The 27,706-nt window shown below is 35.7% G+C and overlaps 1 protein-coding gene and 1 long non-coding RNA gene across 5 annotated transcripts in view; one reads left to right on the top strand and one right to left on the bottom strand.

Moving 5' to 3' along the window:
* The window catches only part of LOC134137089 (uncharacterized), a 90,989-nt gene that overhangs the window by 48,882 nt on the left and 14,401 nt on the right, over positions 1-27,706 (bottom strand). For all 3 annotated transcript variants that reach the window (XR_009957620.1, XR_009957624.1, XR_009957622.1), the window contains exons 3-4: positions 21,990-22,156; positions 4,162-4,293 (exon numbers count right to left, since the gene is read on the bottom strand). This is a non-coding gene — a long non-coding RNA (uncharacterized LOC134137089). The remainder of the gene's footprint in view (positions 1-4,161; positions 4,294-21,989; positions 22,157-27,706) is intronic.
* The window catches only part of IGF1 (insulin like growth factor 1), a 73,461-nt gene that overhangs the window by 4,595 nt on the left and 41,160 nt on the right, over positions 1-27,706 (top strand). The window contains exons 1-2 of one of the 2 annotated variants that reach the window (XM_062569579.1): positions 17,296-17,526; positions 21,931-22,087. In XM_062569579.1, the coding sequence (XP_062425563.1) occupies positions 17,464-17,526; positions 21,931-22,087 (220 nt within the window). In that variant the 5' untranslated portion in view covers positions 17,296-17,463. Of the gene's footprint in view, positions 1-17,295; positions 17,527-21,930; positions 22,088-27,706 lie in introns of those variants that run through there. The other variant, XM_062569588.1, reaches the window with a different exon arrangement.

A 27,706-nucleotide genomic window follows, 5' to 3' on the forward strand; every position in this document is an offset into this window, starting at 1 on the left:
GTCTTTGGAATGGGAGAGAAAAAAAATCCAGCCCTGCACATGGGGTGATTTTATTGGAATACTTTGAACTGAAATGATAGAGAAGTATATATGTTCACTGAGATAAAACTCCTCTCTGTAAAAATCAGTAGGTTACACAGAGTTAAATACCAGCCACCCAATATTAAGGCTATAAACACATTCTTTAGTTCAAATTCTCTATCTTTTCTTGTCAGTTTGATTAAAGGCTCAGATTCGATATTACTGATGTCTAAGGAACTTTAATTTTCCTTTGATAAACTGACAAAAAGTCATTTCTTTAATGTTAATCCAAAGGGCATAATGTTACAATGGACTCTCTGTGTTGCACTAAAACATGTGAAAATCTGTTCTTATCTTCAGAACCCCTTACTAGCAGCCACTACAATACCCTGCCAGATACAAGAGCACATACAGTGGATTAATCTGGAGCAATTAGCTATCAGCACTCGGTAGTTGCTATGGTGGGAAGAGGGGCATATATAATTTCCTGTAATGACAGTAACATAGTAATTAGTCCAGAATCAATCCAGGTAGAACAGGGAGTGTCTAAAAGTAAACAGGAGAACCTGAGTAAATAGTAGTCTAGTGTCCCTGCACATTAAGGATATCTGCTCCTAAAGCAGCAGGGAGGAATGGTGGTGTCTGATCTCTGGATTCTACTAAATTTACGACTTTTGTTTCAGTATTCTTTCACAATTGCTTGGGCAGATGGGTAAGCAGCCTTAAAATTTCTGTGCAGAATAGGGCTGTGCTACTATAATCATTAGTATGATGTGAAACACAGGGGAATTAGAAAATACAAAATCTATAGCAGAAGTGGAAAATTGAATTTGACCTTTACAATTCTAGGCCAGTGCTATAATGCAAGACCACCTTTCCATTCCCTTTCTGCCTTTCCTCCAGAAAGAACGCCTGAGAGATTTCCTGTGGTTATGTACATGGCACACTTAACATCTGTCTATACTTTAAATGGCTTCCCTTTATATTTTATGCTGTGTTCCTTTTAAGCAGAAACTTAACATGACAGAAGTTCAGCTCAAAGGAATTCATCATGTCTGTATCATCACTGGAATGAAATGTCTCTCCCTCTCCCACCCCTTGTTTCCATTTTCATTCAAATTGGATGGAAGAAACAGCCGTAGCAGATTCAGCTCGTCAGCTATATTGCTGGTAAAAATCTGTTTGGAAACCAGATTCCTCCACATGAAAATGTGTGTGTTAATTAGCCCCTTTTGTGTCAGCCTGTTTCTGAGCCAAGTCTGAAGAGTCATTTGAGGGCACCGAATGTCTGTTCTGAAGAGAGGCTTATATGATTGAGAGTGTCATGACCACTTGAAAAACTTTCTTCAAGGATGAGAACTTTTCTGTTGGCAACATGTTATCAGGAACATCTAGTCCAGCACCATCAAGCATTTTTCTGTTTATTTTAAAAACATGCAGACACTACAACTCCTTTTGGTTGTAGTGATACAGGGAATTGAAGGCAGAACTAAAAATGCTTGGAGAGAGACTGATTTAATGAACTAAATATATTTCATCATGAAAAAGTGCCCAGATTTAAGTGCCACAAGTTTACTTAACAGCTCCTGCTTCACCTGTAAGTCTCTTAGGCATAAGCCAAAGCTAGGAAATAAAGCTATGACTTATGAATTTCAGTCTCTATCAAGATCATTGGCAATGATCAACTGCATGACATTGGTCAACTTATAACCAGCAGAAAAAATAAAGTCCAGGGGATCTGCAAGATATGTGCCCATTTTTACTAAATGGGTAGACAACAAAACCTTCCACTTTTGGCTTATCCAGTTGTGGCCAAAAAGCCACAATATACTCCAAACCATTCTGACTTCATTGGCTCATATAGGGCCCCAATCCTCTGGATGGAACTGGAGTGAACAAAGGAAAACTAACTAATTTTCTAACACAACCAGCATTTTTTTTTCATTCCCTTTCCCCATAGTAAGTCCATGAACTCACTCTACCTTTCCCACAACTCTCTTCTCAAAGAGGCACAGGGGTTATTTTTTTCTTATAACCACCTCCAACGACATTTCTGAGGATGCTGCTTCCTTCCATTCTCACAAAATCAGAGGCTGTCAGAGGCTGCCCTCTTCCCAGAAGTCACTCACAAAGTCAACAAACAGTTTATCCTCTAACTCTAACTGTTTTGATGTTGGCCTGCCTTCCAGCAATTCTCAGTTGGCACATAGTCTCCTGCAGACCATAATCAGCTTGGCACATGTTAAAACAGCCATGCCAGGGTTATGGCCAGAACAAGTCAACTCAACTGCTGTGTTGCAGCTACAGTTTGTCTTGTTACAGTTTCAGCAGCACCCTCAAGACCAAATTCTCTGACTGCCCACATTGTCTGGCACTTGGAATGTCCTTTATATTGAACTGAGAGCACTGCAGTTTTAATGTCAAGAAACAAACTTTAAGAGGGCTCTCCTCCAGCATTCTCTGAATTCTTTATGCAGTGTAGATGCTCTGCACTCCAGTCAGCACACCCTAGTATTCCAAAATATCTTACCAAGTCACAGAGCATACCCTACCCGACCAGAGTCTCACATCACACTCTTTAACCCCCATATACCTGAATAAGATACATCCCTTCAAAAGGTCTGCTGAACAGACAGAAACCATAATATAGGCATTCCTCCTTTGTAGACAAGATATTTCAGAAATGCTGTGAAGAGACAGCTCTGCACAGCTGGGAGAAGGACATGATCATGTCCCCAGGGATAAGCAAGAAAAAACATTGACTTCATCTTTCCCTGAGAGGAGAAATATCATGAGGTAAACAGCTAGGTCTCAAATCTTGTGGATCTCTTTGCAGATGATGATAGTGGAACATCTATTCTATCTATATGACTGTAAATCTCTTCCCACCAAGCCGGAAGGAAAGCCTGGGTAGGCAGGATCACTGTTTAGCAGAAGTAAGCAGTAAGGGCAGACTGAGCAACCCACTATAACAGGATTAAACGCAGCACCATGCCTCCAGTTACCAAGGCTTCCCACAAGGCAGCCAAATCCCTTTTTCTATCTGTTGTCCGTAGATAGCAATCTGTAAGAAAACTACACACTCCTACTGGAGATGGTCAGCAATCAGGACTTCACACAGCAGTGGGCCAGAGTCTGCTATCTCCTGAACCTGCTCCTGCTAAAGAGCTCTTCTTCAGAGAACTAGCAGCACCACATACAAAACTGAAGGACAGAATCCCTGTTAGTGCTCCAGCAAGAGACCTGTTAGCCCTGCTTTTGTGATCAGCCCTGTTGCAGGCACCACTTCCAAGCATCAAGATGACATCCTCTTGGGTCAGATCACCTGTTTAATGCAGTTCTACATCAACAGCACTAGGGAGTCCAGGCAGGCAATTATATCCGCAAGGCCAAGAAGAGAGTATAGAGGGGGCATCCAGAACATCCTTAACACTGGGAAGCAAAGTAACTGCTAAAGGTTTCCTAAAGGATCATTAGTAGACATAGAGAAGGAGCTCTTCTTGATTTTTGATATTGTCTTTCGTACTACAGGATATCCTTTTTGCAGTATTATGTAGAAATCGTGACAATGGACATTTTTTTAATGAATGTACAGTGGAGAAGTCAATAGTCTATAGGACACAGAGGACTAGTGGCACTCACTCTTTTCCCATTGCACTTTCACAAACACATGCTGCTGTTGGGGGACATTTTTTTTTTCTTAAATGCTTTGAAGAACCTAGTCAGTAAATAATCTGTATTTAAATTTTCTGTTTTTTCCTAATCAACTTGCCAAAATTCATTAACAACAAGAAATTATCCTCATAAGGCAGCCCACCAAGGGCATGAACTTATCTCAGTGTTTCTGTGAAAAGTCAATATCAAATCTAAGATAACTGTGATTCCGACTGCAATGACCATAAAAAATTTCTATGGCTTTTTTTTTTTCAATTTTAAAAAAGAGTAAAAAGGTCTGTCTTCAAGGATAACACTACTTTATAAGCCTCTTCTATCCCTATGAGGCTAACAAAGAAAGCAGAAAAGACATTTACACTTAACAAAGAAACCAATTTTTGTTGTTTTATAGCAAGATTCTATGCTCTTGGTCTAATCCTCACTATATGTTGATATACATTGATAAAGATGGTATATTACTCTTACCTTGCAAGAACAACATGTGCTGAGGTCAAGGTCTTCACTGGGTTGGAATAATCAGTGACAGCCCAGCTTCAATCACTTGGATTGGAAAGGTGTTTTGCTCTCCCCACAGGCATTTTGAAGAACTCAATGGTCCTGAATGATATAGATATAGATAAATACAAATATGGATCCACATTGCCAATCCACCTGTGTCATAGGCACTGCCACTGTGCTTTAACTGAATCAAAGGCAAACTCAACCTTTCCACATAACTAAATTCCCTGTAGTCTCACCATATGATACTACCAAGGGATGCTCACTGTGCATGCCCAGGATCATCGAGACACAGTGAGCCTGAATTCAGCAAATGGTATTACAAGTGACCAAGACTTGTTTTTGGCACAGAAAAGAGCAACAGAGACATGACTAGAAACATCACAGAGACATGGTCCTCAAGATACAGCAACCGTATGTGAAGAGGGCAGCAGAATGCTGCTCTCCATTTGTGCAGTAGCTTCATCTCTTTCCTTTAAGCCTCCTGCTCCCTCTCTCATTCTTTGCCATTCTTGTTGGTCACAGCTAGTCAAAACATGCAACCACAGAAAGATCAGTGAAGATGTTGAAGGGAGACAGAGGAATTCTTTATGAAAAGCAGCATGATGAGCCATAGAGTATTTGTGGTTTAGAGCAAAGAATAGAGCAAGTACTGCTTACACGAGGTACTGCAAAAAAACTGTATCCCAAGGGCATCTTGTGAACATGAATGACGTGATTGAAAATCAATATTTATTGCAGTCTTGCCTAGATGCTTTACCCTGAGACATCCGCACTTGGAGGATCTTCTGGAGCAATTTAATAGAGCTCCATAACTGTGGGGATTCAGGAGTCATAATAAGATTCCACTATTTCTTGAGCTTGTCTTAGTGTAGGAAAGCTTCTGGGCCATCATACCTTTTCCTAGTTCATGCAGCAGAGAGAAAATACTCCAAAAAGGATTTTCCTCCAGCTTATTCTGACAACAAAAGATGTATGCCAGTTACTACTGCAACACAGTTATATGCATAATGTTTCACCGCCTTCCAAGGCCTTAATTATTTTCCTTCTTGACGCTATAGACTTTAAGATTAATGTTTATTTTGCTTTTTGAACAAGTCTGGACATGTCTACTTAATATAAGTCTAGTAAAATGTAAAATCTTGTTGATAAGGCACATAATGTTAAGTTTATCTTGGAGGAAATTCTGAAATTTAAACAACTAATAAATAAATGTTTTTTTTTTTCAGTTAATCTAGATCATTTAATTTTAGGGTTTATCACAAGTCAGTCATTTAATAGTATTCCTGAATCTGTGTGTGGTGTGCTTTCTTTTTTGCTTTTGGTACTTCTGGTGTCAGATCATTTTCAGAGTCCCTACAAATTTACTGTAAAGCATCTGTTTGACAATGAGAGAAGAGGTTGCCAGCCTTGCCAATTATAGTGATTTTTGTGGTGTGGGACTTTAGGCCACTGGGAACCAAAGGCCCATGCCAAAAAAAGAATATGGTTTTCTAGGCATCTCTGCTTCTTTCACAATTGTATTCACATACCCAATTCAAGCTATGGTTTACTAGTACATTATCTGAAGAAAGAGATTAGTTTTACATTAAGACTTTTCCCAGTATCTGATATTAAACAGGGACACAGAATAAATTCTTATTTTTTTAATCTTTTTTCTTTTTCCTTAGGAAACATCTGGAACAAATAATCTTTAACTGATTATCATTAACACAATTGTGTTGTGTTCTCAAAGAGCTATTAAAAAGTGTTAACATGGTTACATCATGAACTTCAGCTGGTTCTTATAACACATGAATCTACCCAAACCAGAAATGTTCACATAATGCATATTTAAGACACTGTATTCTGAAGCACGATTATGAGAACTTTTTCATTAAATTTAGGATTAGTTTCCCATTTCTATAGTTAATTTGGAGCTATATTTCATTACCTATTTTACACTTAACAGTACTTAAATGTAAATTTACTTGCAATTGTATAGATAGTAAGCCAACAATCAGTTTTGATAGAGGAGACAAAATCATAGGTATTATTTCCTTTTCATTTGACTTTTTTTCTATCTTGCCTATTATTCAGACATTGCCTTTAAATCATTATTATACTTGATCAAAATTAAATAAAATTCAATTAGACTTCAAAGTAAATTAATAAATATTCATATTCATTGTGTATTGAACAGTCTATAAGCATACTAAAAGCATCTCCCTTTATAGAGCCACAATGAAATATGACTGCATTTTTTACTATGGTCAGCATGGTGCATCAGAAAAACAAGAAGAAAAATGTAGCCATCTGAAACTGAAAGGATATATATAGTTAATACCAAAATCAGGGACCTAGGACCTATCATTAACATCTTCTGAAAATCTGGTCTTTTGGCACTTGTGTATCTCCTCACAGCTTTATGGAGAATAACAGTATTAGATAAACTACTGTTTTTAGTAGATAGAACTTCTTGATAGAGCTTCCCAACTAAATGCTAAGAATAGCTTGGTTAGTTTAGCAAACATAATATTAGAACAGCCAGAGGCCACATGGCTACTGAGCTCTGAAAAAAATTCCATGTATCTGGAATCAAGATTGCTCCAGACTTCTCAACTCAGCTGACAACAATGAAAATCCAGACATCACGCGGCCTGACAAGTTGCTGGTATACAGTGCATCTGGATCACATGGCAGATCTCTATACATACAAGGTCATGCAATGGGCTAAGCTAAAGAAGGCTAAGCTATGTGAAAATATAGGAAGCTGTTTCCCAGGGAATATTTAGTCAGTGAAGTTCCTCTGACTACACGGGAAGTGTGAAATAGAAGCACTTCCAAGTTCCCAAATCGAGGCGCACATCCTGTTCACATCTTGTCTCCTGAGTCAAGACCTAGGCCGGCACACTTCTCGCTTTATTCTCCAAAGAAAGGTGGTGCCCAGGTTACCTGCTTAATGAAGTAAGAATAGATACTGCCTCCAAAAACAGAGCATCATTGCTAAGTACAGTATTGACTACAATAGCACAGGCTGGTTTTCCTGTCTTCAGGCACTAGATGACGTGTGCAGCCATGGAAAAGTATTAATTATTGTACTAAAGGGAACTGAGATACAAATTCTGTGATGAGGAGAGTGAAGTATGAGCGAAAGAAGCAAGTCTCATGCTTAAAGCTCAAGAAATGACATTTGCTACTAAGATCAATGTTTTGTAAAACTGGAAAGTGGTCTGGGAAACGTTAGACATATGGCTGCTCATGTAGCCTTGATTCCATCCTTTTATTAACCTGTAATTACACGACTACATAGTATTCCCCTCCAATCCCAAATCCTTTCTCATTCAGAAAAGAAATTGAATGTACAATGCGGGCTGACTAAAGAGTTCAGGTGCAACTTTTTCATATCATGTGCTTGATTTTTCAACCATAAAATCTCCTCAACTTATAGAAGAGGGCTTGTTATTTGTATGTAGTAGCAATATTACATATTTTTCAAATGGAAGAAATATTGACTTTTATTTCAATATGACTAGACTCAAATATACCTATCACAACAAAATGTAGGCAGGAAAGCACCTAGCACACTTTTGGTGTCATGTAAATAATATACTTTTACAGAATAAAAATAGCAGAAAGTGATAAAAAATGATCAAGAAAGATTACAAGAAAAAAAAGTAGGAATCCAGAAAGCCTATCAGAGCACTATAATCTTCTATAAAAAGATTTAAAGATAATTTTTAAATAAAAATTGCAATTGATTTTAAGTCTATATGTCCTAATCTTGCTACAGAACTCATGGTTAAATGATAAGTATATTCAGTTTTAGGGCTTCTAACACTACACAAAAAAATTTCAAGCATACATGACACAAAGCTTCAAACAAAACTCAGTGTGCCTGCTAAAATTTGCTTAAGTTTTGACAAGTTAATTTTGTACCTACAGTCTTTATACCAGCTCTAATGTTATGAAGGATAGAATATCATTTCTCCTTCTGCAACCATCAAAAAATACATCAACTCTGAATTCTGCTCTGTTTAGTTCAGATGAAATGTGTTCTTGTGTTCACAGCTGATCTGGCTGAGACTTTTATTTCTGAGGAACCAGCAGCATATAGATCTGTTATTAGTTATTATAGAAACACAATCTGACAACTCAACATGTAAAGAGAAGCACAGATAGTATTAAAGGATTCACAATTTTGGAACAAGAGATCTTCAGCAATGTTTGTCACCATCACTCAGTGGGGCTTGACATTTGAAATGTCTACGAACATCGTAAGAATATCTGTTTTACTGGCTTGGTAGAAAGCTGAATCAGTCTTTAAAAGACAGAGGAGTATTAAAAAAAAAAAAAAAAAAAAAAAAACTTTGCAAAATATAGATAGATACCATGCTTGTGTATATGCTTTCTTTTTGTCAGTTGACACAAGAATAAAAAAAGATGTCTTTGTAACGAAAGGGAAACCTTTTAGATCAAAAGTTTTTTGGTCCACTGATGAAACCTACCACACTGCCTGCTATGCTTTTCAAGCCTTAAGGAAGTGTTTTGTAACTGATGGTCAGAAGCCTCTGAATATTGCACTGATGTTCAGTTGCTCACTGTAATGATGATGCTACTGCTCATAAAAACAAAGGTCTTAAACAGCAACCTGTTTAACCTCTTTGAAGAAGCAGGTATAATCTTAGATCTAGAAAATATCACATGTAATAAAAAGCCAAGCAAGAAAACCTATGGTTTAGCAAACTAAAGATGTGATAGTTGTAAAAGTAGATGTATGAAAAGGAGAATCCTGTTTACAGGATTACAGGTTACTACAAAATTTGTAGTAAATTTGTGTCCTCCTTCTCTTAAATTTCCATGAGAAAACTTAAAATTCTAAAAAATGAAATCAGCCGGTTTATGAGTCTTATTTCTCTCTACTGTTTGAACTTCTAACAAACGATAATGAAAGATAATACTTCAGTCTTTGCCCTTCTTTAAGTATTATAAAGCATATTTTCTTACTTTCTCTTACATTTTTGCATGTGAATGCAACCTTTGAGATCCATGATTTTATTTTATTTTAGAAAAGATGCAATCAATATTCTACATAACACAATGAAAATAAGTTAAAAATATTAAGCAAAGAGTAAAAAAAGTTCAAACAATTCTTACCAGTCTTGAATGGCAACCTCTATTAGCATTAAGAGAACTCAACCAGGGCAGCTGGTGCTCTGAAGCAATCCATAATGTAGCCTATTTGCCAGCAAATTTTATGCTGTACAGAAACATGGCTCAAAACACTAGTTATTGACAATTCAGAACAAATGGTAGGTTCAGAGACTGGAAAAGTTTCATGCTAATGAGTGTGATTGTAGAATCAGGACCCTATTCTACAAATCAGCAAAGTGTACATATTTAGACTAAGGCTTATTTGTTACTTTTTCTCTTCCCTAAACACCAATACATAGCAAGTACAAATCATTGGTGTCCTCCATTTCATAGGATGCAATTCCCTGTACTCTTAGATTCCATCGTTTCAGCTTATATACTCCTGACTCCTGACTGAAGCCTCCTGACTTATTTAAATAACTCAGTAATTGGACCAATGGCATAGCTTTCTTAAAGAGCAGAGTAATGAAACATGAACACTTTTTTCTAAATCTAATAATAACATTGTATAAAGACCAATCATTTTACAAACATCTTTGCAAACGTCGTCTTTGACAAGAATACTTGTGAATAGTGCATAACAAAAATAAGAAAAAGGAAGTACAAGGAAGCATCCGCTGGGAATTCTCCCAGCCATGCTTACCACTTTTGAAAGATGGCAAAGATACAATATTCACAGGGCCAGACAGTAACTTGTTACTTCATCTAAACATATAGAGGTGTTGTTCTAGCTACCATGATGTTTTCCAAGAAATATAGAACATTGCTTGCAGAGCTTTCCCTCTACAAGCTTCCAAGTACATTACAAAGCAGTTTGGAACTATCACTACTCCTATTCTACAAATGGGAAAGTGTGCAATCGATTGGAGAAATGGTTCAAGAGGCTCAGGAAATATAGTAATTAACAGGTAGGAATGATAATAACAGCAAAGTTCAATGCAACTACTACTATCTAAGAAGATCTAAAGAGATCTTTAGAGATCAGAGATTAAAGATGCATTTCCATTTATTTTAATGCACTCACATCACTATGTGGGATGCCCTGAAATCTGAAAATACAGATTGACAAAATCAGTCTCAATGGCCTAAGCAGCCACTATTTTTCCAATAACCTAAAAACATATCCAATAACAAAATAACATAAGAAAGACAAACCTGATGTAAACGAGAGTGAAAAATACAACGTGCTCACTAAAAAGGTCTTGTAGAATCACAAAATCCATGCATTAGTTTAAGCATATTTGTTCCTTTTGTCCTGCTAAATGCAGAGCTTAATTCTGTTACAAGTCCAACAAGCTTTGTACTTTAGGATTAAAAGATAGAAAGGAAAGATGATTTTGCCATTTAGTCAGACAATATTGTTTAAGATGCCAGTTGAAAAGATGGCTGTTATATCTTAGGAACACAAGCTTTCAGTTGCACTGGTTGAGTCTTTAGCACAGAGAAGCATTCATCGATCAGAAACAATATAGCTTTATTTGTGGCAATTTGTCATTGTGTGGGTTCTTTTTGTACAGTCATCAGAATTTTGGCCCTTTTCATTATTTCAGTACTTTAATTACTAAGTAGTTTCTTAATGAATGCACAGTTGATCCAAATCTAAAAGCTATAACTAGGTGAGGTTATTTGTGAGTTTGCATTACTTTCTAATTAGCTCTTAAGCTTTTGATGAAAGTAAACTGGAGGATCATCCCAGCTAATAGTTCAAATTAGAGGTGAACAATGTATCTAGATCTGTACATGCTCACTGAAGAAAAGAGAAATGAAAATGTAGTAAGAGGGTTTAGTCTGTGAAGGTACACAACTTACTGGCTTCATTCCACAGAATACTTTATAAATTTTATGAGATAAGCCACTTGTGTATTAAATCATAAGAGCAAACAGAAATGAATCCAGAAGAAAAAGTTGTAAGCAATGCAGTAGGAAGCAGATTGAACATAAATTAAATAACTTAAAAATGAACTGTGCGGAAGCTCTTTTGTTTAGAGACTTCTTATTTCATCTCTAAGTAGTAGTTTCTTCTAGAAAAAGTATAGACTTTAAGACTATTTTCCTTATTAAAATTTATGGAAGAGTTCTTCAGGCCAAGATAAAACAAATAGGTATTTTTGCCATCTCACACTGTCTGTTCTACATGGAAATATACAACCTGTTTGTGATAAAATTTAGGGTATTTAGTTCTTTCTCTTTAATATTCCTTTCTGAGTCAGCAAATTAGAAAAAAATCATATATGTGCATTAGAATCTATGCTTTAGAAAAAATAAAAGCAAAATGCCATCAAATATGTCTGCTAGATTGCATTATATAAAAATGTTTGGTCACAGATGAACCCTTCAGATGACTCTGGAAAAATAAATATGTCTCTACCTTTTATTTAAGTGTTGAGGCAAAGGTAAATTCATGTCTGAGGGCATGAATACTTTCTCTCTGTCATATAGACACTTAAGTAAGAGTAACAATCATTCTTCCTCTACCAGGAAGCTCTACAGATATACATAACCCCAGCTTAGCATAGTTCCCACTTGCTTTGTCTTCTTCCTGTGCATGCAAGCATAAAGCATTTGCAGTCATATTTCTGAGTTTACTCTCTTTGTTAATTCTGATTTTTTGCTTATTTTAGGAGTAAGAAAGAAAATCGCTTTTTGGACCAAAGATAATCTATTCAGTGCTTAACACTGGGAAAGAGAGGCCAAAATTACAGATGACTGAAACTGGGAATTTCCAGTTTAATGGAAAATTCTGGTATTCTGATTATTCTCAATCAGAACAAACTATTTCAAAATTTCCCACAAAATTAGAAAACTCTAAAATATATGCTTTCAAAAATGTTGAAACACTTTCTGTTTGGGCTTTTTAATTTTATTTATTTTATCTTATTTTTTCTTATTTTGTATTTTTGCTTTGCCAGTCATAATTAGACACTATCTCATGACTCTTCATAACATGTAATTCCATAACATATCATACCTTATATTTTTAATTAAGTATTTTCATTGTAAAAACAATGTATCTAATAGTTGGGTATCTTTTATTTGGGCAAGAAAATAAATCAATATTTTGCTTTGTACTATTTTAAGGAGCCATTGTTTTTAAATTTTCAGAAGATAAATAATACTGATACAAGGATATTCAAAACAGTAGCTACTCTAACTTATATCAGAAAATAAAATTTTACTGTCAAACATTCAATTTTAATCTTCCCAATATTTTAATCACACACTTTCTCTGTATCCTAGCTGCCAGCAATAGAGAAATTCTTTGCCTTCTGGTGATCTCAGTAGAGCTATTATTCTCACTCCACAGAACAGAGATATTACTCTCACTACTTCCAGCTCACAAGTATGTGGATTAATTCTGGCCTGTTCTTGACCTCCGTTGTTTCTACCACTGTTTCCCATAACCAGAGATTCTGGATTAAGATTCTCACAGATCCATTCTCCTCTTGAAACAACTGGAGGTTTTTTTGGTCAGTGAATATGAGAGGTTTTGATTTACTTGAACATCATTTAATCATGAAACTTGAACTTTCCTTGGTTTGCCTTATAGCGAAACTACTTTGGTCTCCATTCAATTCTACCAGTGCAATGATAGTTCAAATCGTATGCTGTCACCCTCCCAGTCACACTTATTCCTGGTTTTTCATGCAGTGATGATGCTACTTACACCACCATGAGAAAAGGTGTCCTGGATTTTCTTTTTTAAACAGTTCCTTAGTTCAAATGAATGAATAAGATTAGTTCTTTCTTAATTTCCTAACTTCTTTTAACTTGATGAAGGGAATTTTCCACTATATACCTGACCTTTCACTAACTTCCACACAACATTCCATTTTGATAAAATATCATTCCCTTTCACCCCTTTCTCCAAAGTTGTTCCCTAGGAAAGAAAGCTAAACTTCTCCAATAGTAAACATGCAATATTTTACAAATAATTCACTAGAGACTGTATGAGCTAAACAATCACTTGTGCATTTCATAAAATAATAACAACATTGTAAATAATGTATTATCTTATCTAGAAGTAAGCAAGATGATTTATGAAGCAAATAAAAAGAGATATCTCCAATCCCAAACAGCTTAAGCTGGAGCCTCAGCAAAGGAGACTAAGGAAAATATGCACTCAGATCATGCTGAAATTCCATGCAAATGTGGTGATGTCCCCCAGTTTAAACCTCTTTACAAATGGGTCATAAAAATAGTAAGTGACAGAAGAAATAGTATCCCCATTTCCAAAGAAGCCAAAGGTAACGCTTATGCCAAAGACTGCTCTTACAGGAATCCCAGACCATAATGCCATAAGAAGGCCTTATGATGGGTTTCAGTTACCTAAACACTGATGCTCAAGGCCATTTGAGATGCCCTAAAGTAGGCAAGAAATCTATATGCGGTTAGCAGATATGACACGAGAATTATGGGAAATCAGTATCTTTCTGGAATGGAAGCTAGAGGTCACGCAGCACATCCTACAGTACTAAAATGACACTAGGTACCTAGGTTTAGGCGAATGAACACTGCCTTTAATATCTAATTTCATGACCGGGGAGGAAAAAAAAAAAAAGAAAAAGAAAGGAAATCAAAAAAGAAATAAAAATGTCACAAAAAATACAGTTCCCATTGGCCCAGTCAACCAAATTCAGTCACCAGTCAGCAAACTAAGTGGCGACTGGTAAGGCATCGTTCCTACAGAAGGCTCTTCTGCCTTTTTTAGCGGCTACTGGCAGTGGCGTGGGTGGGATAGGAGCATTACCAAAGGTACTCAAGATATGTCTATCACCTTTTCACAATCCATGAATCTCTCTGCTTCTGTGTAGGTTCTGTGCAGGGTGAATTTCTTTAAAACAACATAACAAAAGTCTCTGCTTGTCTCTGCTATGTTGATATAATGAAGAACATCTGTTCACCTGCCACTTCTATCTTCTTTCATCCTACCTTCCACCATGTTCTCAGCCCTAAAGAGGTGACATCTATTACACTGGTTCTATTCTTGCTTCCAAAAAATCTGCAATCCCAATATGAGAAAAGAAACAATAGTCAGAGACAACAAATAACTAGGTATAGGTAACTGTGATTCAATATAGGAGAATGCAAGAGGACAATATACTTATTGCCTTATTATACCTCAGACCTTTGGGGGGCATTGTGGTAAGGTTGCTACCTTTCTAGGAGGGATTTAAAGAGGGATAATATACATTAATTAATAATAGTTTGGGTAAGAGTCCCTGTTGTCTAAAATGGAGTTCTCATTGGAAAAACTGACAATGAACATTATAGCATGTCAGTGATACAGCATGTCGAGGATATTCATGCTATCATCTTTTAAATTAGAATAACTATGCACACTCCAATTGAATAGATACTTGTGACCTGGACATCTTTTATGAGTATTTTTATGACTACCAAAAACTCTATAGCTTACAAGTGTATTTTATTCAATGAGGCACAAGTAACAATCCTTTTTTCTACATGGTTTGTAAAGTAAAAGTATGATTGTCAAAAAGTACAATTAGCAACAAAAGGGTATAATTAGCAAGGAGGAAATGACACATGTCCACTAGTTAGCAGACTACTATAATACAATGAAGGTTAAGAGATGGCTCTGATCATCAAAAGAGAAGGAAAGCAGTGATTCCATGATAAATATGTCCTGTGAAATACTTAATTTTCTAGAAAAAGGGACTAACTTTTTAGTGAGGAAAGGCATTCCACTATCTAAGAGTAAGTTCAAACAGGTTACTATAAAAAACCTCTCCTAAGTTTATCCTATTTTACTCCCTTTTCACAATATCACTTTCAACCAAGAACTAATAGAAAATGGTGAAGTGCATCAGAAACTTAGACTTGATGGGTGGAAAAAGGACATAGAGTTCAGAATGGCTACGTGGTAAGAAACAGGATTAGTATTTATGTAAGATACCATGATTCTTTGGCTACCATGAATGCCAGAAGTTACATTCTTTATGCTACTCTTGCTACTCTTGCTCATGCACACTACTTTTACGATCAGTGGAGGTCTCGTAAAACCTAGGAGAAAGCAAGTAGTGAGGGAGTAAAGCAGGGTTTGAAGCTGAGGCAGTAGAGAAGTGAGGAATGAATGGATTACTGCTATTACCCTAGGAGAAAAAGGAAGAGGAAATACATTTACTATCTCTAGTCCTGTAAGAATCAAAAATACAAGCAATCAGAGATTTCATCATTTCTCTTCCAAAATTCATCTAGTAGGCTGTTCCAATAAGTGATAAATGCACTTTGAGTTATAGCAAGGTCTGTCATGCTATGTGCAGAATCATATCACTATTCATGGATCTCAGAAATTCAAAGAGAAGAATAAAATATGCCAGGATACTAAAATACAGTTCCTGTACTGAAAATGTGTATTAAAATATATTTTAAATATTGGTAATACCTGAATTAAACAACCTTACTTCGACCCTCCAGTGATTCTGCCATCATACTACATTAGGAGAAAGAAATCCTTTCCAAAGAGTAATCAGCTTAGCTAACCATACACCATTTAAAACTACAAAGAACGGAGTATTAGCCATTCAAATTAAATGTGTCCTTTCTGCCTGGCAAGCACCATACAGTTCAAGGTGGATTTGAAAACTGAGAATGGATCTGAGCCAATATGATCTCAATTGTAATTTTCAATAACCAGAGTACAGCTAGCACCTCAACATGTAACTATCAGTTGTATGGAAAGGGACAAGGACAAAATGCAATGTTCTGAAACAGTTTTTATAGAAATCATGCACTGTTTGTGACATGTATTTGGTCTCTAGAGTTGCAGTCTGGTTTAATCATCTACTTTGCCACCTTTCAAAACGAAAGGGTAACAAGTACAAACTGTATCTATAAAACAGCATCACAACTTTATTCTCAATGGCTAAGTATTGAAATGCAAGCATACATTATAAATAGAAAAACAGCTGGCTTGGAGCACATTGCAAGCCACTAACACAGTTGAGGGATTTGAATGACATCATAACCCGTGAGAGCATGTTGCTGGCCAGCTGGTGTTATTTATAATATGCTCATAATTGAGGAAAAATAAAAAGGCAAAAGTTAGGTATTACAGAATAAGCAAAGTTGAATCCTCTTTCTCTTAGTGTTGTTTAAATTGTTATCGAGAATTAGGAAGATTATTAATACAAAGGGGAAAATCACTTTATAATTACAACAGAGCATTTAAGATTAAAGTCGTGGAACAGTCCCTTAAACTAGGCTACTTGTATTACTATATTCATAGCACTATAGATTCTAAGAAATGGTATGACTTCTCCCGTGTGGTTGCTAAAGGATCACAGAGCTATTTTGCCCTATTTACAAGTAATGTTCAGCAGCCCTTTTATTTTTAGCAAATTAAAAACTGGTATTTCAGGGTTAATAGCAGAGAAGGAGAGAGCTTTTAATTGTTACTCCGCATATAGGTGTGCCAAGATCAATAATGTAAACGTGCATTTAAAAGTAGATAACTGTCTGCCTGTCTCTCTATATTACATAAATAAAATGCCTGCATCTCTATGCATAAATAGAATACATGTACATGTATATGCAGGTACACAGATACGCAAACAATACCTTCATATACATATTTTTGCATGCATTTTAAATTCAAACACACACACACACACACACATAAATACAAATACACACAGAGTCATATGAAAGTTAACCAGAATACATTTTCTTATTTTTCATGGCAGCATAAGCTTTTTTGTCTGCTAACCCCTCAGTCACTAATGCACATTCTTTTAAAGGGAAAAAAATATGCTTCTGTGCTCTAGTTTTAAAATGCAAAGGTATGATGTTATTTGTCACCAAGCCCAAAAAAGTCCTTACTCGGTAACTTTGCCAGAAGAGGGAGAGAGAGAGAAGGCAAATGCTCCCCCAGCTGTTTCCTGTCTACAGTGTCTGTGTAATGTAGATAAATGTGAGGATTTTCTCTAAATCCCTCTTCTGTTTGCTAAATCTCACTGTCACTGCTAAAATCAGAGCAGATAGAGCCTGCGCAATGGAATAAAGTCCTCAATATTGAAATGTGACATTGCTCTCAACATCTCACATCTCTCTGGATTTCTTTTTTCTCATCATTACTGCTAACAAATTCATTTCCAGACTTTGCACTTTTAAGAAGCAATGGAAAAAATCAACAGTCTTTCAACACAATTAGTTAAGTGCTGCTTTTGTGATTTCTTGAAGGTAAATCTTTACTACTATTTCAAATCATTTTTGAGTTTTATCTTACTGTGTATTGTCTGCTTCTGGTTTGAAGAGTATTGTGCACTTTTCAATAACATTATTTTAGAACTGAGAATTATTTATAAATTGCTGAACATGCAATTTTATGTGATCTGGAAAATGGCTGTATGTAATAGTTGCAATTACATAGATAACTGTAAGGGTAAACTATTGCAGATACATGTCTTAGATTTCACTTCTATTCAGAGAACTTTACAATATTTCAGTTATGTCATTATTAAAGGGTCCAATTACACCATTGTCTATATTGTTAATTAATGCCTCTGAAAACAAGAACTTTTAGCTGTTTTCTGCAGGTGCAGGTTTTTTCAGGAATGTAGGCTTTATACACATGTTAAGTTTCTGCAGTTTTATATACACAGTTATAGATAAAATGTTCATACTTTCACATTAAAACTTTTAAGGTAGCTGTCATTGCAGCAATTTTCTGGCAACGTTTTTGTGTTCACTTATTTTTTGCTTTCATGTATTAAAAGTAAATGTGAAGTTCAGTTTATTTTCTGCATTAGAACCCAGCTGCAACTCTTGCTGAGCTTGCATATTTGTATGACTTAAGCAATTGTACATAAAGAAAATGGAAATTATCCTATATCTTTTTCTCCAAGTTTTCCCTTGTAGGGAGGGCTGTTTCATGAAAGTTTTCATGCAAAGTTTCATGTTATGATACTATATTTTCTACTTACTAATATAAATTCTCTTTAGATAAATTTGGCTTCAGTAGGTGCATTGACCTGTGTTTCTGTCAATTGGCCCTAGGTCAAGTTTCCACTATCAGCAAAATTGTATCCTTCAAGACCTCCCTCTCCCTCTCTTTCTCCCTCTCTTTTTTTTTAGTGGTTTGCAAGCACACTCTTATGCAGTTGACAGAATTCTCCTGTTTAAATTGTTTAGGGCCTAATTATTTTTTTTATAGAGTCTGACACTTAATCACATGCATCTCATTCCTTAATGTGATTCAAGAGAACATGTCTGCAATTGCAATGGATGAAACCATTCCCTTAATTTACAAGTGGGCATCGCCTCTAATATTCTTGAACTGTGAAGATGCTTTTTCTTTAAGCATTGAGCAATGCATTAAGAGACATAAAAATAATGTGATAGCTCCTCATTTGGTGCATAATGACCAGCTTCCTTGGAATCAAATGGAATATATTGATTTACACAGGTTAGGATATATCCCAGCTTCTTTAATCAAAGTTAACAGTATTTAAAGTTTGATTCATTCTAAAGTATGTATGCTTTATTTACATAACAATTACTAGAGAATACTTCTATTACATAGTAATTACCTACTTCTAACTCTACTATGGCTTGGTAATTTGCTCCAACAGCTATATATCAAAATGTAGGTTTGAACCAAACTCTTTTCTATAGCATGTATTTTCCATGAAAATATTTATATTTTTAATTACCATAAATGCTACTAAATGTTACTAAACAGTGACCAAGCATGTAAAGAATTTTATGTACAACTTGTGCCAACTGAGTTTGTTAGAATAAAAGTACTTATAAAGAAAACTTAAGATGTAAAAGAAATAAAGAGTGTTCATATATGACATTCCTTTGTGGTGCCACTCTTCTGGACTATTAAAAGAGGAATGCAGCAAAAGCCGGTTATTTTACTGAAAAAAAGAGGAAATTCCAGCTGTGAAAATATGGTCAGTCATTCTATGCAACTAAAAGAAGTGCTTAACCAGGCTCATCCTGAACCTGTATTCAATTTCCAAACGTAATTAGATGCTTCAGTAAACCCCACCCACATGCCAATGCATTTTTTTAAAAAAACTCTCAACTTTCTAGTCAAAGTGGGGATACTATAAGCACCCTGTCTGTTTGTAAAGAACATGAAGCCATACTGGGTTACAACTTTGTATTTGCTTAAGAATATTCCCCTCAGACTTAAATGGGAACTTTGATCTTATCACAAACATATTGAATCTTCTAATGTTACATTTAATTAAAATGATGAAGTAAAGTTAAAATCTTAACTCATGTTTTGGAATTAGTTTTAATGAAACAGCACTTCATTTAAAAAAATAATTGATTGGTCCCTAGCAACATGTGAGTCTTTTTTCTTTTCCCCAAAGTTTTTGCTTGTTTGCAAGTTCTTAACTGTTTTTAAATTTGGGGATAAAGTGCAGAAATTCTCTGTGGTTTATACTGTGCAGCTTTTTTGGCCTCCACTAAAGGAAAAACAGTGGAGAATCTGTCTTGTCCTAGTTCAGTGCTGATATTTATCTTAAAATGTAACCCAGCTGAAAAGTCTAAAAAAATACAAAATTGTTAAATGTCTAAGATTTATGTTTATTTCTGGCTCAAAAGTTATACAAGAACAAACTGTTAAATACATAATGTTCTTACATTTATAATGTCTTTTAGCCTTCTGAGGCTGTGTGTTAAACAGCTCTGCTTTACCTCTTCAGAACTAGGAACCGGTAACCATCTTAAGCTGCAGGTGCATTACATTCATCTTAGAAATTTAAAAATATGGCAAGGGAAAAAAAGAAATTGATGTTGTTAAAATATGGAATCATTACAGGAAATAATGCCTTATGTTATTATCATTCATTTATAATCTGATCTTCCTCCATCTGCCATTGATACTTGTTGGCCTTTCCATTGTAAAGTTGGATAAAGACTCTTGTGAATGGGGAGATAATTATTCTTTCTCTTTATGATATGTCATGGGATTCATATTTGTTCATTATTTTCACAGTCGAAATATCAGGAAAAAAAGTGCGATACATTCTGACCTATTTATAGATTTTTCTCCTATTCAACTCTGACTTAAGTTGAAATAGGAGACTTATCCAGAAAGGTGCTAAGGTCCTTTGGGAAGAAAATAAGCCTTCTTAAAAATTATTGACTTAAAGTAGAGAAGGCTTAATAGCCCAGTGGCTCAGGTCCAATATGAGCAGATAACAAATAAATTCATCATTTTTTATATATATGTATATATATGTATAGCAAAAAATATGAGGGAATGGTCTCTGGAACCTTGAAAGAAACTTGAAGGAAGAGTAATCATTTTACTCTGATTACTTGCACTTGTCTATATAAAACAGCTTTAAGCCAAGGCTAATTGTGCATGTAAGAAGGATTTGTAACTTCTCACCTGACTGGAGTACTAACGTTTACCTTGAAGCAGAATCCAATTATAGTATCTTTCAAAACTAACATTTTTGTTCTGTTTTACTAAATCAACTCAAAATATTAATTCAGTGCATGCCTCATCCAACACAGCCCTGCTACCCAACACAAATGTTTTCCTACTATGCTAATAACAGTATTCAACAAAAATACTATCTTCTTTGACATATTGGTCAGATTGTTGATTGATATAAATAGACATAAAAGGAAGCGGACAAATGTAATGGTTCAAATTTATACCCTCTAAGGACTGGCCTTTCTTTAGCCGTACGTCCAGGAAAAAATTAGTTTGTATATCCAATATAAGAAAGAAAACAATCATCACCTCTGTGTATATCCTCATAAACAAACCTAAACACAGTGGATACAGTAGAGACCAGTGAGTCATGCTTCCATTAAACAAATGCAAGTCCTTCACACTCTTACTAGATCTCCTCTTAATTTACTGAATTCTTCCAATTGTTATCTTCCTAGGAGATGAGGACTGGAAGAAAATTCCTGAGTCAATGAATTTGGTCCCCTAATACAGAAGGTGCCACATCAACTCCTCTGTAACTTCAGAAAGCTCTACTTTAAAACCTTTTCTGTTTTGTCCTGGTGTTTCCATTTTCAAAGTGGCAGGAGAATCACACAGAGTTCAAATAGTTATGAACAGTCTTTCTCCCAGCCCAAATTTCCTTATGTCCAGTTTACAGCCATTTGTTCCCGTGTCAGTGTTGTCCTTTGGTTTAAACAGCCCTTCTCTGTCGTATGCAACCTCCACCTTCCTCAGTACGTTAGCAGACAGCAGTTGTAGCCCCTCTTAGCTTATTGTCCTCAGACAAAACAATTCAAGGCTGTCTAGACTTTCTAACGGTAACTATTCTGGGGTAACTTCCCAAGTCCCTTTGCCTGTGTTATTCTTGCATAACCTCCTTTTGCAGTAAGAACCATAAATCATGATCCATTCTAGAAGGTTCTTTAAATACATGTGAATGTGAAACAAGAATATTCACTAGGGGAAGCCATCAGTTTACAAAATGTATGGAATATGTAGAGTACCAATATTATTGTGAGACCTTTCCTGATGTTGTGCTTATTCATGTTCAAGAAATTACACTACATATACATTCTCAGCTCGTAGGGGTACAGTATCTCATTTTCTTTAGGACTCTGCTGGGAAACTCTGACACAATACTTTTGCTTCTTTGGCAGGTGAAGATGCACACTGTGCCCTACATTCATTTCTTCTACCTTGGCCTGTGTTTGCTTACCTTAACCAGTTCTGCTGCTGCTGGCCCAGAGACGCTCTGTGGTGCTGAGCTGGTTGATGCTCTTCAGTTCGTATGTGGAGAGAGAGGCTTTTACTTCAGTAAGTCAACTCTTTCTTTCATACAACTGCTAAACTTCTCCTTGTAGTCCATTGGGGTTTACAACTGCTCTAAACAAGCACAAGAATAATCAAATTAGGCTGCGAAGTATTACTACTATTCTCTTTCTCTGAGATGTTCAGATTTTGAGTGAACATGAAGTCCTAGCAAAGCACAGAGCTATGCCTGTGTTCAGCCTCTCCAAGGTTTTAATGAATTTTCCTTTTCAAACTTATTACTGTTTTTAACCACTTCCCAGCTGTTGCTATTCCACCTGCTATATTGCAGCTTTGTGCTGGCTGACATTGAAATTAATGGAACAACAGGACATGCTTAGACCCAAGATATTCATGTGGCAGCACTACATGTACCTATTATGTCAGACTACTTGTAAACAGTTTAAGTACACACTGTATCATATTAAAAACACAATATGCTTCAACATCTGGTTTGAAAAAAGAAAATCTGGAAGGCAGAAAGTAGAAAGTTACAGCATCCAAGTATCCGCATACTACATCAGTTAAGTACAGGTGAAGGCAAATTCATTCATGGTGAGATAATAAAGAATATTGACAGTACAGACAATAGATAAAACTAAGTCTGTAACAATGTGAATGTATTAGTGTTTGAGCAACATTTTAGAGCAAGACCTACATTTTGGGTATGAACATCAAAATATTTTTCCTTTATTGTGTTTTAAACTGTGCAAAGCTGGAGTAATTAGATGATTTAACTCTTTTATCTTAGTATTTTCTTACAAGTAATGTCAAGATCAAGAAATACAAAACAGGTAAATAAAAGAACCCTATTTCTAATTTTCAGCTATTTGCTACTCAAATACCAGGAAGGTAATGAACCTTTTAGCTGGGAATATATTCACTCGTTAACACATATTAAAACATGCAAGAACATGTGTGATCAGACCCTCTGAAGCTAGTGTTTACCCATTATAATAATGTATCCAAGGTTGCTCTTGTTTGAAGTTACCTTTCTTTTAGGGCCTTTAATTTAAAGAAATCCAGATTTCCCCAACATGCAAGTTGCTGACCTTTTCACTATCTTTTCACTATCTTTTTGTCACTTTCTATTAAAGTTTATCCTTCTGAAACTAGAAATCTTAGTTTCATGTATGCATGCTCAGTAGTTCATTAGAGAACCCTTAAGTTCTGTACTTAACACTTCACCTATCACTGATCAGTTCTAGAGTGCTGTTTAACATAGCATATTGATGCTAAAGAACATTAAAATATTGGGATCTCTCTTAAGGAACTTTAAATATTTCAACCAGCTATCTGTTTGTTCATTTGAACACCATTTGTTTGTTATATTCAGCAGCATCTGAGTTACACTTAAGAGGTTATTTCAGTGCCCTACAAATACTTTGTTTTGCATGGCTGCAGGAACGTAAAGGGAGTCTGTCACCTCCTCCTCTTGTTCCTACCTCAGAAGACAATGAATATGCTGGATCCTTAGAACAGCATAGCAAATTTTTTTTTTTTTTTTTTTTTTTTTTTTTTTTTGGTGCACATATCTTAGACATATTTCCAGTCATTTCTCTTTGGTACAACGCTACAACGTTTGCTGCTCGTGTGGGGAACGATCACAGTTGCTTACAACAGCGGCTGCTACTGTCAATCAGACCTGAAGTTATATGTACTCTTTGTTTTCCTTAAGGTAAAAATATATGTAACATGCTATTCATCAGCAATAAATGCCCTTGTTTACAACCTCAGTTATTTTAAAATTAATTAATCTGTTTCAAATTTCTACATTCCCTAAACCAGACCAGCCTTATTTAAAAATACCAGCATAGCTTTTGGAAGTTTTAGAGGAGCTCATCACCCTTGCAGTTTTGTCTTTTTCTTTCATTAGTATAGACACTCTCTCTAGTTTTCTTTATTATGTGTTTAAATTTTCAGTTTTCACCTAAAATTAATAAAACCATTGACCCCATTGTAAGGAAGCCTTCTGTAAGCAAGAACCTATAAATTGTCCCAAGTCTATTCAATATCCTAAGAATTCTCTATCTGATCACAGTTGTTTTTTCTGTTTTGTAATCTCATCAAGGTTTTATTAATGACTGAAAACCTGGTTTCAGGAAAGTCTTGAACTGTTGTAATCAACAGACTGCAATTCAACATTCAACTGAAATTTTATGCAGTTAATATATGGCCTTGGGTGCTAAATAATTTAGATTCCAAATATGACCCTACTTGTGATTCATGAGCAATTTAATCTGTCTTAGTCTTCTCCCTGTTATTTGTTAACATTTAATCTAAAATATAAAACCATAGAAAAAATAAGTCCAGTAACATTTGTAAAATATCTTGAGATCCTGAACCTCATATCAAAATACTACAGAATGCAACATATTATTGCGAGTAAAAAATGTTATTCCATCTCATGACACTTTTTAAGAAGGACATATCATTTGCAGAGGTAAAAGTCCAGTGAACTTTTTTTTTTCTTTTATTGTGAAAGGACTATCAGTTTAAATTGTATTGTAAGCCTCCTATTCTCACTTTCTTATTCTTTTATATAAAGTATAATCAGTGGTTAAGTTTGCCTTTAATTTTTTCAGGAAATAGTTGTAAGAGAAGGTTTCTTCTTCCATCAGTCTGTATTTCACTAGAGATTTCAAATACAAAGACTACCTTCTGACTGAGGTGGAACTCCTGGTTCAGATTCAAGGTCAAAGCTTCTAAATATTCTTTGGGAATTGTGGGTGGAAATGAAGATAGAATTAATTGTGTTGCTTTCTACTGAAACTCTGTATTCTACAATGACAAGGCTATATCTACAGCTAGGACTGGAAGAGAAAAAAATTCCTTTATCTAGTTTATCCTGCTTGTGAAAACTAACTTTCTAGCAATAAAAGGAAATTCTTCACAGCTTTTGAAGGGATGCACCAACTACTTACTGCGCACAAAGAGAAATATTGTATTGACCTCAAGAGGAAGCCAGAAGCAGTTTCTAAAACTTTCTTTCTTCATGAGGTAGACTGGAAAAGAGCTTTTTTTTTTTCCTTTTTTATTTTTCTTTTTTTTTTTAGGGGGATGATGCCACAAGAATATAGTGCATCTGCTTTCTGCGTTTTTCCTTGGTCACATATAATCCCAGCCAGTACTGGCTACTTCTTTGACAGCTTTTACTCTCCCATAATTCATTAGTACAGATAAGGTTGTGGTCACCTTGTATTTAGCAACCTCTCTCTAGCAGGATTTCTCTCACTGAAGTACCTGTGCACTGTGTTATGTTAGGAGAAGCCAACAAAGAGGGAATCTGGCCACAGCTTTCTATTCCTTGCAACTGAACCTCTGGAAGAAAATCAATGGCAGTTTGACATAACTGTCCTCAGTTAACACTTTTCCCATTTCAAAAAGTCTGGATTCAATAGTCTTGAAGCCTGTCATGTTCATTTGACTGTTAATGCCTTGAAAGGTCTATCATGCCATTACAAAACAATGCTGAAGGTAGAGACTGTAGGGAAGACTGCAAGGGCAAGTTTCAAGACACTTATAGAAGTGTTAGCCTGGGAAGGGGAAATATTTGCTGGAAATAGTTGAGTCCTCTCACATGATTTAGTTGTAGATTACTCAGAAAAGGAGATTGTTTCATTTTCCTCATACAAGTTGAATTTGATGGACCATCACTCATTCTAACTCACACTGTGTCTTGAGGACTCAATACCATGAGTAAGGAGAGAAAATGTAGTGTCTTGAGGACTCAATGCCATGAGTAAGGAGAAAAAATGCAGTTTACTCTATGGAGAAAATGCTATCTTCTTTTTGATTCATTTTCTCCTCTTTTATTCTTTTCCAATAAAAAGACACTAATTTGGCTAATAAAACAAGTAACTGCCAATAAAGAAATAGCCTTATTTCCTTAGAAAGTTTTGCTCATTCTGGTTTCTAAAGCCTAAGTTAGATGGCAATAAGTATCTGAGGCCATGGCACAGAACATCAATTTCATGAGTTTATAAAGCCTTTTTTCAGTTAAAAAAAAAAAAAAAAAGCAACCTTGGTCTTTAAGTGAATCTTCTGAAGCATCACTTGCACAGAAAACAAGGAGCTGAATTTAGAGATCTGACACAGCAAAGCTCCACTGGTATTCTTCAGAGGATGGAGAATGATCTAGCACATGCTTCCTTATACCCAAGAATGAATCCCACAACAGACATAGGCTTTACTAGTGTCCAGCCTTTATGATCCCTGCATTAACTGCTTTGTGGAGAATAATTACAAGTTTTTACAGCCTATTTTTTCCACTAAGATGATTAGAATCATGCAGTGTCCTTGGGAATATCCTCAACTCTGAGTAGCATAAGAATAGTGAGTTATAATCACCAGAAAATCACAAAGAGACAAAATTTTGGGTAATCAGATCTGTTATCATATCTCATTGCTTTGTAGAACTGAGGTATAAATGGAAGGAATTGCTGCCTTACAGAGGAGGAAATTAAGGGCTTAGCAACAGGCAACTGTGTGTTGCTTCTTCCATTCCCTTTTAGTTTAACAGCTTCTCATTTACTTCAGGAAGTCTGCTTTTAAGATGTTTTTAAGGTTTCTAGGCCTGTCAAATCTATCAACATAATTACAATAGAAGGAATTGCATTCAGTTCTTTAACTGCTTCATACCTGTAGGGACTATGAGTCATTAGCTCCTCTTTGTGTCCCTGACTGAAAGCAATGTTATGTTATAACATAACATAACATTACGTTATGCCCCGGAATGGAATGCTGAAAAGCTGCAGTGGACATACAACCTATGGTGTCAGTGACACACTTACAGACTTTGAGGAGAAATCCTGGTCATCTTAGCTATGTCCACACTGCAACATATGAGATATTGTTTTTAAGTTTCTTGATCTGATTACATGCCCCATTTAAGCCAAACTCCATATCAAGAAGAGGCTTGAATGTGTTCCTCAGCCTTTATCTGCAGGTTCCTTACTTCTTAGAGGAAAGCTACTATACTGGAAAGCTAGCCTGGAAAGGAGCAAAAGTGTGCTTTTATCAGGTCCCCAGAGTCAGTGGTCAGGGAACGAGGACTGTAGGCATAATGACTGATACACCTCAGTAAAACAAGTGGCTATGGTGGTTTCAGGAGTGAAATCAATATATAATCAAATAGTGGCTGATGAATAGTAGACCAGTGTGCACTCTGTTGCCCCTTGCAGAAATCATTGAAGAAAAAAGCCTGGTTTTCTCCATGGAGTACAGAGGGAGCCTAGGAAGATTTAGTTTCTAAAATAGACTGAAGTTGGACTCTACAAACAACTCTCTTCTACAACTAATTCTCTTGTTCTCAAGGTTTTCATAGTTTTCAAACCAGTTTGCTTTTCATTAGGTGGGACCACATTAGTAATAATAATAACAAAGAGATGATTGAAAGCAAGCTATTGATCAAAAAGTCCCCACTACCTAAATGAAATGAATGCAGTTTCTCTGTAAGTTCAATTTATATGTGCCCTTACTAGCTTTTAGACATGAAAGAAGGCAATGCTTCTTATGATGTTTGCCTTTATCTATGCACTAGATCAAATTTCAAATTTAGCAAAAAGCTGTTATTTGACATCTGAATACTTAATTGCAGTTAGCTATATGTGTATTTAATGTATT

This window comes from Rhea pennata, chromosome 1 (genome assembly GCF_028389875.1).
Source record: "Rhea pennata isolate bPtePen1 chromosome 1, bPtePen1.pri, whole genome shotgun sequence".
In the NCBI taxonomy this organism is placed as follows: Eukaryota; Metazoa; Chordata; class Aves; order Rheiformes; family Rheidae; genus Rhea; species Rhea pennata.